This window comes from Epargyreus clarus, unplaced genomic scaffold, assembly GCF_041222505.1.
Source record: "Epargyreus clarus isolate Ecla_fem2 unplaced genomic scaffold, WU_Ecla_fem_2.2 ptg000034l, whole genome shotgun sequence".
Lineage (NCBI taxonomy): Eukaryota > Metazoa > Arthropoda > Insecta > Lepidoptera > Hesperiidae > Epargyreus > Epargyreus clarus.
In genome coordinates, this window is record NW_027332239.1 from 5,428,700 (window position 1) to 5,446,120 (window position 17,421).

At 35.4% G+C, this 17,421-nt stretch overlaps 1 protein-coding gene across 7 annotated transcripts in view; it reads left to right on the top strand.

The window, feature by feature from the left end:
- The window catches only part of LOC140756002 (uncharacterized), a 283,632-nt gene that overhangs the window by 153,801 nt on the left and 112,410 nt on the right, over nt 1–17,421 (top strand). For all 7 annotated transcript variants that reach the window (XM_073091382.1, XM_073091388.1, XM_073091385.1 and 4 more), the window contains 2 exons: nt 13,414–13,493; nt 15,445–15,992. In XM_073091382.1, the coding sequence (XP_072947483.1) occupies nt 13,414–13,493; nt 15,445–15,992 (628 nt within the window). The remainder of the gene's footprint in view (nt 1–13,413; nt 13,494–15,444; nt 15,993–17,421) is intronic.

A 17,421-nucleotide genomic window follows, 5' to 3' on the forward strand; every position in this document is an offset into this window, starting at 1 on the left:
GTGTCCAACAGTGGGATAGTAACGAGATATTGTTCTAGTTCAAATTGTTTCAAGATTCTAGTTATCAAATGTAAATTATAGACATTTTATAGATAAAATATATTGGTGCTTTACCTTTTGCGATTCTTCTCAATTAACAAAATATCTTTCGAAGCGATTGTACGTTATTCCTGTTCAAAAAGAAACATCGTGGAACAAAAATGTTTGACTTCATTTCAAACATTTATTTTTATCAAACTTTGGACTTACATGCTCTACACTTCCTCTAGTTGTAGGTAAAGTTAAGTATAATACCCAACAGTTGGACTTAAAAAAGTGTTGTAGCCAAACCAGTCACTAAAAATAAATAAGAACGTATTTAAAAAAAAAAACAGAGGAGAAACAGATAATATGACGTAGTTGCGGCTATGCTAAAAGGTATACCAACAATGTTTATCGATAAAATATTATCGGAACATACATTCCGTAAAAGCTTTTAAAAGGGAAGTTCCGATAATCCGAACACCCCATTTGCGATTGTTTAATCTAATCGGTATTGTAAAGTCCTCTGTAAAATTTAAAAGGCCGTGTATACTTGACCAGGTACTTAAGACCGCATTTATTCCAGTCTTAATTGAGATTAGCATTTGATCCGACTAGTACACAGTTTCGGACCTAATTCTATTTCAAACTCAAGCATTGTAATTGTACACCTATACAATAGATTCCACACCTAGTAAATTACCGTGACGCTACTTCTGTTGACTTAGTTACTTTCAAAAATAATTGTAGCTAGTTGTATTAAACATTCAGATCCATCTCAATGGATTAGTTTCATGCCTGGCTAGGAATCGAACCCGGTACACTTCTACAAGACCGATATAACTACTACGTCACTCTACTACGAAAGTTATCGCCAAATATTATTAAGATCTGCACATTATAACCACAAAAGTAGGTATGCATTTAAAATGTTAACAATTTTAAAATTTAGAAAAAAATCACATCTTCAAAACTTTAAATGTAAGATATTTCGGGTATCTAACTCAATGTAGCAACAAAATGCCAGACAAATTGATACAAAGACATTTAAGATATCAAAACCAGATGTAGTTACCGAGATTTAGTCGGCACAGACCTATAAATTTAGCCTAATACATTTCCTTGTGAACTAAACAATGCCTTTACTAATGACGCATGTTCAAATGTTAATGCAAGCCATTAGTACACACAAACAAAGAGTTGCATGGATTTATGCAAAGCAGCATTCATTAATTGCATTGATAAATTACGTAAAATAACACCTGCAACCTAATTGTCTAACCAACTGGAATCCGCTTCGGAATTGTTGTGGAATTTTGGCGCTGGGAACTTGTTGTTCGGATGTCAAAAATTTTGTGCACAGATTTGTTTTGAAGTTTCGGTCGCGCAAAGCGGTGAGTAAATTAAGCTTAACAACGTAATAATTTAACGTAAATAATGTAAGTATTATAAAACACATTTTATTTGTAACGTAGTATTTATATGAGAATTGATATTTTATATCCATAGTTAAGTATAAGATTATAATGAAGGCTTCTATATTTTAGATCTATTTTTATTTTATAGAACGAAAAAAAAATTAGTAAATAAATATATTATTTAATAATAACGAATTATGCTTAAAACCGAAATATGCATAGCGCCGCTACAAATATAAATTGTAAATCATGTGGAATGTTAACACCGTCGGGTGCAGTCAATGCTTGGATGGGTGACCACTAGTAGCTAAAATCATGCATGTTTCTGAGCTTATAATCAGTCGGTCCTTTTTATTATCGGCCATTAACTTACTAAGAACCTTTGTCATGTTACAGGGTTTACTCGACGCAATAAATAATAATTAAGTAAACCATATTTATGCGGCGTTTTTGTGCCTGGCAACGCAAATAACCTTGCAATTTTGCAATGATTAAAATTAACTTAAAATTCGTTGTGGTCTGAGATATCAATAATGAAAACTAAGCATATCATCGACTGCGCACTACTATTTAGATAAACTTCTGTGTCGTGATGATGATTGCTTGGACCCGACTATTACCTATTTCTACCAAACTACTACCTACGCTGCTATGGTTCGAAGGGTGTGGTAAGACTGACTATTTAATGTTATACAAAAAACCTTTACCTAAACCTACTAAACGCTAATTAGCAAGCGACCAAACCTAATGACCCTTTCCTCAGTTACAAAGACGGTTTTTCATTAAACAAACTTAAAGATGCATTCACGTTTTAGATGCACCTTTGATATTTTAGGGTCCGTCCGTCTGTCAAGACCCTTTTTCTCAGAAACGCGTGGAGGTATTAAGTTTAAATTTAAAAAAAATACTGTCAATTTATATCAAGTCTACTGTCCCTTGCAGCTGTGAAAAAATCTAACTTCTAAACAAACGCAATCAAAAGATATAGCCGTTTATGCCACAAATTTCTGTAAATTTTCGAAACTCACGAGGGAATCAAAGCCCACAAGGTACTTCTCGTGAACTCAGAATCTTGAAATTTTGTACAAAGCAACGTATTATAGCACAGGTAAAGGAAAAATTGCGAATACCGTAAATTCTTAGTTACATCATAACTTATTAGTAGAGTATGCACAGAGATATAGACTGCATAGAGTTATTAAATTGAATAAATCGAATGTCGTGATGGGTAAACTTTTTATATACCTACAGGTTTTTACAGAACCCGAGCGCGATTCAGACTCACACTTGGTCCGTTTTTTGCTATCAAATTAATATGTGTAATCAAAATATCATCTGTTTCTTTCTGACTCACGCTTTTCAAAGACATTCTGTCAGAGGTCACCGGAATTAGGGTCACATTGCACAGTAAGTCGGTTTGTCCACCGCCACCGTCACCGAGCCGATACCGAGAACGAGATTATTTCGGGCCGATTTAAATATGACGTGACGGTGATAGTTTGTCCACCGCGACCGATATCGCCGGTTTATATTGTTCCAACTGTCACGCGATGACGGCAGTGTATGGACAAGTTCCAACGTGTTTAATATTGCCGGCACATCGGCCCGTCCAAATCTCGGTGCCGGTCTAACGGTCACGCCGATCTACTCGAAATATCGGCAGCCAGCATGACGGTGCTCGGGTGACGGATGTGCGGTGGACAAGCGGCAAAAGTAAATGTATGTACGCTACTTCGGCGCCGTCATTAATTAATTATCGGCTCGGTGACGGTGGCGGTGGACAAACGACGTAAAGGTAATGATCATTAATTCATTCAAGTAAGTCATTAACGTTAATTGTATTGCACGGTATGATTTTAGTTTGTTTTGTTGAAAGGTATTATAGCTAGTCGAACTCTTTGATTCAAACGGCACCAACATTCGAATATTATTGGATATAACCTTGTTTAGTCTGCTGTAAGCTAATTTCAATATTTGTGAAACGTTTATTGTATTCAGTTGTGAGACACAATTTTCGGCGCTCATACTGGACACGCTGTTTACGCCGTTATCCAACGAAATATATTGAGCTCCGATTTCAGAACTATGTACTAAACCAACATTTATTTGAATTATTGTTTACTTTGTAGTGACACAGAAGTCGGTTTTATTTTTTTATTCTAATTATGACGCTACGGGTGTTTCCCTACTTATGAACGCTTGGGTGTGCTATTTTTGAAATCTTCATCTGCTCATCTACTTCTGAAGCTGACTGTACATTGCAGAATAGGTACTGCTTTTTACGTAAAAAGTTTTATGGCTTATTCACTTATCTACATGCAAATCCTCAGGCACCATAACCGCACTTATCTCTGCCTAATAACATCAGTTTTAAGTGCCGATGTGTCCCGGTTTCTAGAGTGTGATAAGAGAAACATACTTATCCGAGGCGTTCCAAGTTAGTCCTCAGGGATAGCAATGCATCTGTAGCCTACCGCAGATAGGATTCTAATCTTGGCTGAAGCAGGTTACATATGTGCATGAATCGTGATGTGGACTTTATAATCCTTTTCTACTTCTACTAGCTGACTCGGCAAACGTTGTATTGCCATATAAATAAAAAAATGTTAAGGGTGAACAATCCTTATCACTAAGGGGTATGAAAAATAGATAGTAGCCGATTCTCAGACCTACTGAATATGCATATAAAATTTGGTGAAAATCGGTAAAGCCGTTTCGGAGGAGTACGGTAACTAACACTGTGGCACGAGAATTTTGTATATAAGATATTATAAAAAGATTGTTTTAAACAGTAATAACCCCTATATAATAAGTAACCCTATTTTATACCCTTATGTTACAGATTCATTTAACCTATTACAAAACTGATTTGAGAATGAACTAGAGATGAAATCCGATGATACCCTATCATATAACATAAGTTCAATAACCTGAGTAACAATAAATTAATTAAAACCTACCGGTTTGTGCAATTGATACCCCTTTAGTTAGTTTGAGTTTGTTAGTGATATGAATCACTTGGGTCAATATTTGAAGAACTCTACTGAACTCTCTCAGAGAGTAGAATATGAGACCAAAGGCCATGGAACCATTTAAGTTATTAATATTTTACGGTAACATAAAATTCATTAGTTTTGTAATGAAACGAAATATCTTATATATAAAATTCTCGTGTCACAATGTTACTTACCACACTCCTCCGAAACGGCTTTACCGATTTTCACCAAATTTTATACGCATATTCAGTAGGTCTGACAATCGGCTACTATCTATTTTTCATACCCTTAAGTGATAAGGGTTGTTCACCCTTAACATTTTTTAAAATTTTTGAGCATTTTTTTTTTTTTTTTTTTTTTTTTTTTTTATTTTAATTTCTATAATGTGGTATTAAAAATACATACACCCCTAAATTTTTACCCTTTTGTGATGTTAATTTTTTTATTTTTTTACATGGCAACACTACGATTACCGGGTCGGTTAATTTTCTATAAGGTGGTAATGTCTTTTGTTGTTCGACTCCGGAGGCATACACCACACACTGTTCTGCCCAATAACAACAGTGTTTGGGACCAGTGGCGTAGCTAGGTAACCAAGGGCCCTTGTCCCTGTAGTACCGGGACCAGAATAGGGCTACGGTAACCCTTGCCTGTCGTAAGAGGCGACTAAAAGAGGCTTCCGGGGTTGCGGGCGGCAAGAGTGGGAGCTCAAACCGTCCAGCAAGCGACCCCGGGAAGGACAGCGGTTTGTGTGGTCGCATATCGCTGTAATCACCAGGGGATGTGAGAGGAGCGTAAATTGCTCCCCCCAGGGCAGAGCCCGATAAAAGGGCATCGCGTTAGGAGGACTCCGGTTGTGTTCCGTTGGAGATCCCGGAGTTCTCCACCAAACGCTGAGGACGGCCACCGGGGGGGTTTTAGTGTGGTAAAAATCCCACATAACCCGGCGTCACTCCCATGGCGTCGGGTACCTTTTGAAGGTTTCCCCCTCGTCAACAAAAAAAAAAAAAAAAAAAAAAAAAGGTAACCAAGGGCCCTGGGGCAAATAAAAAAATGGGGCCCCACTGCTATGGAAACTGATTAGGTTTTATTAAACAAAAATATGAAATATACAAATACTTTATAAATGCTAAGCTATTTAAGCCCTTTGTGCAGTGCAGGGCAGGTAATAAAAAGGTAATTATGCAGTTTGGTTACTTTTGCGAAAATCAATGCAATAATTTTTTTTTTTAGTATGTGTGGCTTCAATTAGTCACCATTGATGATATTCCGTCGGGGGAGACTAACATTTCCTATTGAATTGGTTAGGTTAGGTTGGAACATATAAGACAATATAAAACTAAGCGAGCAGGGCGCGGGAGCGCCCTGCGAGCGGGTGGGTTCAATCCAGACCTTACCTTTATTCATGATCACGTTTATACAATTTTATATTATATTAATATAGACTTTTGTATGTCATCACTAAAAAGGGTGAAATAAAGGTAATTATGCAATGTTAGTCTCCCCCGACGGAATATCATCAATGGTGACTAATTGAAGCCACACATGCTAAAAAAAAATTATTGCATTGTTTTTCGCAAAAGTAACCAAACTGCATAATTACCAATAAAAATATTAAACAGTAACAACATAAATTACAATTAATACTGGATGTAGGTTTGGCTAATAAAACAAAATAGGATCGTCAAGGATTTATCATATAAAGGTCGGGCCTAACTGACTAAATAACTATTTTATTTACAATTTTTCCTGGCTTTAGTTTCCGCAAAAGTATAACGTTTCCACATAAATCAAAAATGTTTCACTGTAGGGACATTTGTTCTTAAAATAGGCAGATCAAAGCGTCATAGGACCACGATTGGATACGATCCTATGACGCTAATGTGTCCGTTATATTTTCGCAAGTTACAAACATATATGTCATAACATCGAAGAATTAGTTGATTAACCAACAAATTCTTCCATGTTATGACATATGTATTTATGTATAATCCTTAAGGATTAGTATGCAAATGTATGAAAAAATACGTATTTTCTTCAAAATTTTCCTTTTCCTTTAATTTGTCACATAACATTACTTACTTAAATAAATTAAGGGTCCATGTGTCGGCGCACCCCGATTTGATACGATTGCGCATTAACATGCCGATCAATACATTTATTGATTTATATATATACTCGTATATGTCTACCAAACCGCAATATACTAACAAATAAACACAAAAAAACACATGTCTGCAAACTATTCACATTTGTGCATAGGTGATCTGCACCGTATCCCTTAGCCGGTTCTTACGGCACCCACGGAAAGAGAGGGGGAGGCCCTATTTTACAACGCCGGGGCCCCACGGCGGAATACTTCCGTTAGGTCGCATTCTAGCACTCCATATTTGCTCATTATTTCCTTGCCTGATTGTTGAACAGTCCATGCTTGAGTTAGTTGAGGTAAAACTAAGTACTAAGTTTCTGTACTAGAAAGAATTTAGGGGAATTCCCTAGGCATAACTTTTAAATTACTTTCAACTGAGTTGTCATGTTTAAAGTGGGGTTGCAACATTTCATATTTATTTTGAAAATGGGAGAAATTTCCAAAAGTTCCGTTCGATCGAGATTTCTGGTAAGGGTTCGAGGGCCCCCTGAGTTTGAGGGCCCCGGGGCACTGCCCCGCCTGGCCCCTAGGTAGCTACGCCACTGTTTGGGACTAGTGTATAGTTATGGGTATAGTGTAGTATAAAAGACTCCTTAAATAAAACAAAATTTTATTCTCAGAAGTTACAAAGATTAATCGAGATACGAATAGAAATCCTGTCACTACGGATTAGTCTTTATTGAGACAAGTTACAACAAAATTGCTCCTTTCGAGTCATAAGTACCATCAAAATAGTAGAACGCAGCGCCACTGTTGTCATAAATAACAGTGCGTTAATAAATTAATTAACGGTACTGATATTTGAACTGTTGTCTAGACTTTCATTGGTTACTTTCATTAGTTAAGTGAGACGAATCCACTTGGTCAAGATCCCGACTCTATTTGTTTTGCTCAAGCTTTCGACCGCGCGAAGTGATTATTCATTCCGATGATTCATTTGTATGAACGATTAGTTTTTTTTTGTATAATACACAAACGTGAAGTAGGATTAATAGCGTGACTTGTATTATGGGTTCAAATGAACATACACTTGTCACCTGATTACAAAAACTTATGTTTAATCATAATTTCGTAACTTATGTACCTAAGGTGTATCCATTATGAATGAAAGACTTGAAACAACTATTACAGAGTATAATAATCCTCTTATTCTGCTTATTCTGGTCATAGAAAAAAGTCATAAACAATTGTCAGTAAAATTAGTTAAATAACTCCAAAAACTCCAAAAATTGCACTTGTCTATCCCTTCATTTTTTAAATCACCAATACAGTAAATTTATTACGGTCAACATTACTCAACATTATTTTACGAGTGATACGTTACAAGTACAACGCATTTTTTAAATTATTAATTTTAACATGTCGACATAACGCAGTAAAGAATAATAATAACTATTAATGATCTTACACTTAATTTCTTCTTAACTGGGATCGAACCTGTGACAGTGACCAAAACTTTCGTAGACAATTTAATTTTACGCCATAACCGCATCTTGGTTCAACGCTGTAACTAACGCCATCTAGGTAACTCTGTCGTCCACTAACACTTACTCGTAAATGAAATAGATGGCGCTTCACTACTTATAGTGGAACCGAAAGTTTTGAGTTTTCGATTTAAATAAAAATGTTTAAGATGTTCTAGTTTATTTTAAATAAAATAAAATTATTTTACTAGAAATGTTAGTGTTTATATTAATTTTGTCATTAATACATTTATTATGAAACGTGGCCTCTCGACTGAACAGTTTGAGGTTCGAACCCAGAAATACAATTTTTCAGTGATGTAAACCTTTTTCACTCTAAGAGAGGAACCGTGCCCAGCAGTGGGACTGTAATGGGTAGACAATGATGATAATGACATTTATTTCAATGAGTACGTATCAATAGGTCGTACGTATAATTGTGGAAAAAGTGTGGGGCGCTTTTCGAAAACTGACAAATGGAGCACTCCACGCTTTTTCCACAATTGTACTATTTACTGTTCTTTGATTGAAAATTATTTTCTACTTTTTAGTTGGTTTGATCATAAAAGCGTGTTTTTTAGTTTTTTTTAAACTATATATTTATCTAGATATAACAGCTATAACTTATCTGAAATGTATATAGCGTGTAAGTACTTACACATATGAATTAGGAACACGACCCGAAAACGTCAGTTGTCCAGCCTCCGTCAAGAGTTGATAGATCGGTACTTGCGACTTTTGTTCCCCCAAATAATTAATTTCGACGGCTCCCAGACGGGTCCTAGCGAAAATTAATTATTGTGGAAACTAATGACAATTCTCTCTAGCACTATACGTGTGTAATAATACTGAAAAGGCATTTTTTGTTTTGGCTTCAAACGAGCTTACTGATATTTAGTGGTTAACATAGCCCAAGTGAATAGGATACGAGGCTTTGAAGGTACAAGCTATAGGTACACACCCTTCAAAACGGAACACAGCAGCGCCTAACACTGTTGGTATTAAGTAGAAATATTTTTTACCCAGAATTTGACCCTTATAAGCGACAATATTTGATGACATGGTACATCAGTGCGCTTTTTTGAAAATTAACACGTTCAATTCCCGGCTAGGGAAATTGATTTTATAAAAATGGAATGATGCAGTTTTAGTGTTTATTAAAATACGAACTCGTAACTACTTTCAGCATTTCTCACTATTCGTTATAGCTTCAGATTTCCGGAGAGCCCATTTGTTTAATTCACCTGTATATTAAAACGTGGTATGAACCTTAAATTTCTACGTTTGATGGCCGGGCTTTGATTTTCAGACACGTGACACTAATTTTTTAAAGTTTTCTTTGGCATTTTTACGTGTATCAATTTTTCTTTCACACATCTTCATTAAACGTCTATCATATTACATATATGGAGTCTATCAACATGCGCTTAACCAGCATGGAAGACTACGACCCATTCATAAAAGAAAACTGCGCCTAACAGATGATTGCAAAGATATACCCGTATTTATCAACATCAATAGCTTGATAAATTTAACTTTGGAAATTATTATCTTAGCTATTCCGTTAATTTAGGTTGTTGAAACGGAATAATTTATTCCTATCCCACGCAGGTTAAATGTTAATTGGAGGAATATTATGATTAAAATGCTTTATTAGTCACGATTATTATATTATTGCTTTACTCTCTCGACAAGTCTCAAGTCGACGCCTACGCTCAAGTTATGATTGTAAAGCTTAAAATCAACTAAGATTTTGCCAAATATTGTTTATTTTGTTCATTGAGTACCTTAGGATTTTATAAGTGAAGATGCAGCTGACCTCGTTTGAAATATTCATCGTCTTCATTAGCATTTCAAAAAGGCCTAAAATAGGACAGAAATCTTGATGTACCTAAAGTGATAACGTCGGCTCATATAAATCCTAATATTACTAGGTAAAATGTTATATAAAAAGCAAACAAATGTATAAATATAAATCTTAATTTCACAAACGAATTAAAAATCTTAGTAATAGTGATTAAAACAGACAAACATTCCATGTCATAGATACTACTAACTCACAAAAAGCCGAATACAAACATCTAGACCCAAAAATAATCTTAATTTGTCATTAATATCAAATCGGAGTGATTACAGCAACGTCGACTTTAACTTAAATTTAGAAATAATTTATACAATACGAGTATGCTACGAACGCAAAAACATAATGAACAACGTATCAATTTAATTTCACTTCAAAAGTAATGGCGCTCAATATGATCTGAATGAAGCTCCACTTTTTCCTTAAAATCCAATATGCAGCTAAATGGCTCTAATTGGAAACAGCGCCCCTCTGATTGGCCCAACTCGATGTCAATAAACGTATTTCGACTTTCCGAAACATTTTCTTGTATCGTTTATTCTGAGAACTTTACATTTATTGAAATTCTCAAAGCTTGTAAGCTTTTTCTTTCATGTTTATTTATAAATAAATGGGGCACCATTTTATTTGAATGTGAAGGGTCACGTTTTTCGAGCGAGTACCTATATACAACCGAAAAGGTTAGACGTATTTAACCATATGAGGTGTCGTTGGATTAGTCTAAATTGTAGAAGTAATGGGTTACATCACTTCAATTTTTAGTTAATTATTTTTAAGCTGTAGAACTGTAGTCCTTGATGTTATCCTGTATCTGATGATGGAGTTCCAAGGTGCCGTGGGAACTCAAATTAAAAGAGGTAAAAATAAAATCTAGTATGAGAAAATTTACACGAAATTAGGTAACTTGTGCGCTACAAACTTTTAAAATAATTGCAAAAGAATAATAGAATTATAACCATTTAATTATTATTAATTAGGTACAATTACTTTACCATTTTACTACAGTTTTTTATGCTTGTTGCTAAAATCTTTTATTATTCTGAGAATCTGACATTTATATTTTCGATACAGAATACAATTCGTTTGACGCCATTAGAGACATTGTGAAAGACATTTTTAAGTTTATTTCTGCATTGCTGAAATTGTTTTCAGAATAATGATGAAATTGCTTGCGTCCTACTTTCATTTTTAAAAGCAGGGAACCATTTTGGTTTTTTAGTTTTAACTATTTTCACTGCAATGAACGAAAAACGTGTTGTTACGTTGCCTTGGAAGAATTTGATTATTATAACTAAGTCTGGTCTTAAAGAAACTTTTGGTTGTGTTACAAATATTAATAAACATTTCATCAACTAGCCCGGAAATTTCCAAAATGTTCAATGAGTAGGTATACTAAATACTAATTTAGTATGATTTCGTTAGAAATAAACTATTTAACGGTTTTAAAAAAACTTTACATCCATACCTATACTCGTATGAGCCCAATTATTGACTTTGCGTGCATATAAAATAATAAGGCAATTTTATACGCAGCATAATAATATAAACGACACTACTTTATTATTATTTCAAAATTTAACGTTTTACCATATTAATTTTTAACCCCAACAGCTAATTGGGGTTCCGTATTTTTTACCAGCGTATGTATGTCTCATTCTTTGGCACATCCTACAGTTTAAACCTATACTATGAGAACGTAAACTACATTACTTCCTTTTTCAGTTCATTATTTTCAAGCAACCGGGTTTTTAGTTTCTATAATAATTGCTAGTAGCTATTCCACTATTTGTTTAGTAAAGATACATTTATTAATGCACTAAGTTGCATGAAGTATGGTCCGGTACAGAACCACTAAGCTTCATTAAGCATCACATTTACTAACGCTGCAATTTATTAGTTTCCAAGTAAGTCCCAAGATCAGTTCCCGATCTGACCACTCCTTTAAACAATATCCTAGTGGAAGTTTGTTCTATAAGTGAAATTAATCTAAGTGAATGCAACACAGCAATTCGCATTGGAAAGGGACTGAACCCACTATAGTGTTTGTCTTAGTGTAGCGGTTAAAGGGCTCGTACACAAAACTGCGATGCGAATTCGCAACGCGACACGAATTGCAGCGATGCGATTTCGTGCTTCAAGGCGTCTCCCAGGGTGACCATTCCTTCGACTACCGTCAACCGTACTGAACGTATTTTGAAAACTAGGCCGTGGCATGGATCGTAAAAAGAAATGTGCACTTTTATTATTGCTTAGGAGATACAGGAAAGGGAAACTTTTGGGTTCATCCATTTATTACTATTATGAATGCCGATGGGAACTATTTTCATCTAAAATATGAAGCTTTGAAACCGACGAAACTTTTTTTTTATTATTTTAGAATGAGCATATCTTCATTCGATGAGCTTTTAATTTTTTTACATTAAAGTATACTTCTTCCCCACACGCTGTCTCAGAACGAACTAAAAATGGCGTCAACAAGTGTGACGAAACATCGCAGGAATGCGCGATGCGAATCAAGTCGCAAATCCTTGCGATGCGTCGAGGGAGCTCGCAGATTTTTATGATGCGACATCGCATCGCAGTTTTGTGTACGAGCCTGTATATCTGTCAGGTAAAGTTCTTGGGCAGATACGTATTTCATACAAAAATAGCAAAATGGTTAACAATCCATCTAATGTTTAATAGTTACTAGTTAGTCCATAAATAACTATCAAAAGCTTCCGCAGAAAACAATAAATATCATAGCAGTATGTTTAAGAATTTGAGTTTCTTTTTTATTTAAACAGAAATATTTTTGTAATCTATTACAGCATTAATTGTTTATGATTCAGCGTTGAAACATATAGTATGACTAGTATTGATGTAGTAAGATAGTCCACCTACATACGGGAAAGATACTCGCACCGAATTTATTGCCGATTCTTCAAGCCGGAGACCGGAATGTAAATGAATTACACGACAGTGGGAACCGATCCTAATAAATCAAAGTTGTAGAATACTTATTGATATTACTTAGTTTGTATTTGAACTTGCGGTTTACGCCTAACTTGTTTAATTGAAAGAGATATTTTAGAGACATTGGCTACACTATGATAAATTTTAATTATTAAAAAAATGAGAAGAGATAACTAAGATATTTTACAGTAAAAAATATTAGTGACAAAATAATTTTAGCACCAAAATAACGCGATTCTTGTAAAACATATTCACATCCACATAATTCTTCGTTAATTATGTAGAGCTTTTCAGAAATATTAATTACATAATCTATACTAATATTATAAAGAGGAAACCTTTGTTTGTTTGTAATGAATAGGCTCAAAAACTACTGGACCGATTTTAAAATTTCTTTCACCATTGAAAGCTACATTATCCACGAATAACATAGGCTATATTTTATATGAAATATATTTGATAAATAGATTTTGAGGCGGTACAAATTTTGCCGGTTCAGCTAGTATTTTATATAATTGTTAATACTAATTGAAGGTTTCTATTTTTTCAGGTACATCTGGCTAACTATTGTAGTCTACACTACAGTATGCTCAGCCAACGACGGACTGTTTGGTTCAAAGTATCCGAATGGTAAGTCTGCAATACAATCACTATTACGATAATTGTAGGTTAATGATATAAATTTTATATTAAAAATAATTAAAAACCTGCGATTTAGTAACATCATTATGTTTTCGTATTTTTGTTAGAAAATCCTTTAATATTATATTCATCATCATCATCAACCCATTACTGTCCCACTGCTGGGCACGGGTCTCCTCTCAGAATAAGAAGGATTAGACCATAGTCACCCACCCCCTGGCCAAGTGCGTATTGGTAGACTTCACATAGCTTTGAGATTGTTTTTTTTTATAAATCTCTCAGATATGCAGGTTTCCTCACGATGTTTTCCTTCACCGTTTAGCAAGTGATAATTAATTTCTAATACGCACATAACTTTCAAAAATCAGAGGTGCGTGCCTGGGGTTTGAACCTCGGATCCCTCGATCGAGAGGCCGAGTTCTTAACCACTAGGCTATCACTGCTCACTGCAATATTATATTAATATCATAAAAAATAATTGATCCACCACTTTCGTGGCGTCCCCAATATTTCATATAGAATGACGACATTAAACTATTTACACATTGGCATCCAAACCAAACGTTCAGCTAAATCCGTACAGGTTAACTGAGGTTCAACTCAGGGGCAAGATCTGACCCTTACATACATACAAAAGCAAGATAGAGAAAAGCTTGTCGTGCATTTTGGCTATACAGTATGCACTTCAAGGTGTTGATTTTACAATAAATAAATGAATTAACGTCGTCACAGACCCGCATGCCTGGTCTGCCTCTAGATCCGGCCACGGTCAAACAGAACTATTTACTCACTGCCCACAACGTTCATTCACACCCGTACAAAGAGATGCCAACAGAAACAATGCCAGAAAAACGTAACAAAATTGGTCTGTTAGGGAACTTTTTCCGTTGTGTGTTTACCCGTGCATGCCCGTTTGAAAGTGGTAGAAACCTTTGTGGTTCTACAACACACTTACACTACTGTGGCCACACCTATTTCTACCTAATAACAGCAGTGTTAAGCGCTGCTGTGTTACGGTTTGAAGGGTGTGGTAAGGAAGACATAATTTTCTGCGGCATTTCAGCTTAGTCGTCAAATGGGTAGCGACGCATCTGTGACCGATCTCAAGTAGAATTCTTATCATATCTGAGGTTGATTACACATGTCCATGGGCGGCAGTAGCCACTTACCATAAGGTAAGTGCATAGTCGCTTGCCACTTCAATCGCACACACATACATCCGGAACACACAACTAACAAATGCTACTTTCTGAAGCATTTAACACATGATTTCTACTTCCTCACATACTTTACTGATTGCTTGACATGATGATTGAAGTACGAAAATGGCCTCCATTCAGAGTTTCGTTATTCGTACAAAAGTAAAATAATTTACTTCGGACCCTATTCAGTTTTATGCTCGAAGTTAGAATTGTGTCGTGAAAATAATCGCCCGAAATATAACTCTGGGTGCCATTTTGGATTAATAATGACGGAGTTAATTGTGGCAATTGTACTTGGGAACTTACTAATTATTATGATTAAATTAGAATTGCGTTATGAACATTGTTATTGGAAGTGGAAACTGGTATACGTATATTATATCGAGTCTTAACAAATTACTTATCAATTAATTTAAATGATTTATTATTATAGCTATGTAATAATAGTATTGACACTATAAGCTATAATTAATTGTTTTATTTCTTTCATCCTATCCACTATAATTCAGAAAATTTTAAACGCTACCCGATATTAGTCGTCACATGCATTTTCTTAGATACATTTTCTTTTTGATATGAGAATATTTTCTAATTAACACACGTTCACTCAAAGCCAATCTTTAAGTAAACATTTGGGTCCATGAATTATGTTTACCAAACGAAATAGAGCCCAAAACCATACCAAAATATTAATACGAGAGATACCAAAATATTAATCACAATTGTGTTAATTTCAGATGTCCCTGAATACGACCTGCTGCACGCTATCGGAGTACCCTTTAGTAACCCGAAAACGCAATATTTCGATGAAGGCCTCGACGGATTCCCCGCATACGGGCTCAAACCCGGCTCCGATATTAAATCACCGTACCGTCTCTTCATGCCCGAGAAACTATATTCGGAATTCTCAATAACAGCCACTGTCCGCCCCGCTAATAAAGAGGGTGGCTTCCTCTTTTCTGTTGTCAACCCTTTGGAAACTGTCGTTCAACTTGGAGTGCAATTAATTCCTTCTGGCCCTGGTCTAATGAATATTTCTCTCCTTTATACCGATTCCAATATCTATGCCCTATCCCAAACAATCGCGTCATTCGTTGTCCCGTCATTCGCGAAGAAATGGAGCCGTTTCGCGCTAAAAGTGACGATGGATAATGTCACTTTGTTTCTCAATTGTCACGAATTTGACACGGTTGTCGTCAAACGGAACCCGGTTGAATTGGTCTTTGATTCGGCGTCTACGCTCTACGTCGGGCAAGCTGGGCCGAGGATCAGAGGAGCTTTTCACGTAAGTGCATTTACAATAAGTTAGAATAGATTCAAAAAGACGCTTCTTAAATTTTACATATAATTGTTTGATAGAAAACAAGGCACTCATAAAAGTGTAAGTAATAGGTCAATAAATTTTTCCCTGATCGTATAAAATGAAATTTATTTCCCACTTTTAAATAAAATAAAATTCAAAATGTAATTTAAAATACCGTAGCTGTCTTTACGATCGTTTCGAATACGTAACGTTCCTTGAATAGTAATGGGTTCCACAATGTATTCTAAGCGCGCTACTTGCAAACTTTGTTGCATATTGTTTGCATGTTTAAGAGTAATTGAAAAAGAATTTAATGCAACAATCTAGTTGAATAATTCAACAAATGCTGAGAGTGTATCTATTGCACTCGCATTATCAACCTTGCTAGAAAGTAGAAGAAAAAGATTTTCAGTGAAACATTTTCAAGAAGCGTCCTTTTGTTAACAAATTAACTGCCTTTTGAATGAAGTGTGTTTATTTAAATAATGTGTCGTGTAATTAAAGATTTTTTCCAGCTCGACTGACAATTCATCCGTTAATGTTTACGATTACGTCATTAATTAATTATAAAAAATACACACAGAACAAATACATAACACGGATAGGAACATCATAATTTTGCTTCATCATTTTTATCATCATCATTGTTTCAAAATATTAGTGTGATACCTAATTATTATACGGTAAGTAGCATAGCATATTTACCAGTAAATGTAGAAGAATAGTCAAAACTTAGGACCTATTAGGTGTTTTCAGGGAATTCACAGACAAGAGCCCGCGTCAACGACCATGACCATCGGTTGCTGGCGACGGACAGCGATGTTCAGCGGACGCTTAAAACTATATCAAAGATCGTATCGATGGTTAGAAAACCATCCGACAATTGTTGTTACATTCAACATAATTCATAGTTGTAGAGGAGAGTCCCTGCCAATAGTCAGACATAAAAGGATTGCAGCACTATCTAGACGCACGGCTGTGCGACCAAATTCAGGTTTTAATTAAACAACATGTCAACAAAACGTATCGGAAGCATCGATTTATCATCAACCCATTACTATCCCACTGCTGGGCACAGGCCTCTCTCAGAATGAGAGGGATTAGGCCATAGTCCACCGCGCTGGCCAAGTGCGAATTGGTTGACTTCAGTACATTTTAAAACTTTTTTTTTAATTTCTCAAGTAAGGTTTCCTCACGATGTTTTTTCACCGTTTAAGCAAGTGATAATTAATTTGTCATACGCACATAACTTTGAAAAATCAGAAATTAAACCTCGGACCCCTCGATTAGGAGTTTCTTAACCACTAGGCTATCACTGCTATCACAGATCGATTACAAGCGTCCAAACTAATCCGTAACAGTCGCCGAGGAACTTTTCTATTAAGTAGAAGTAACTTAGAAACTATCTTTT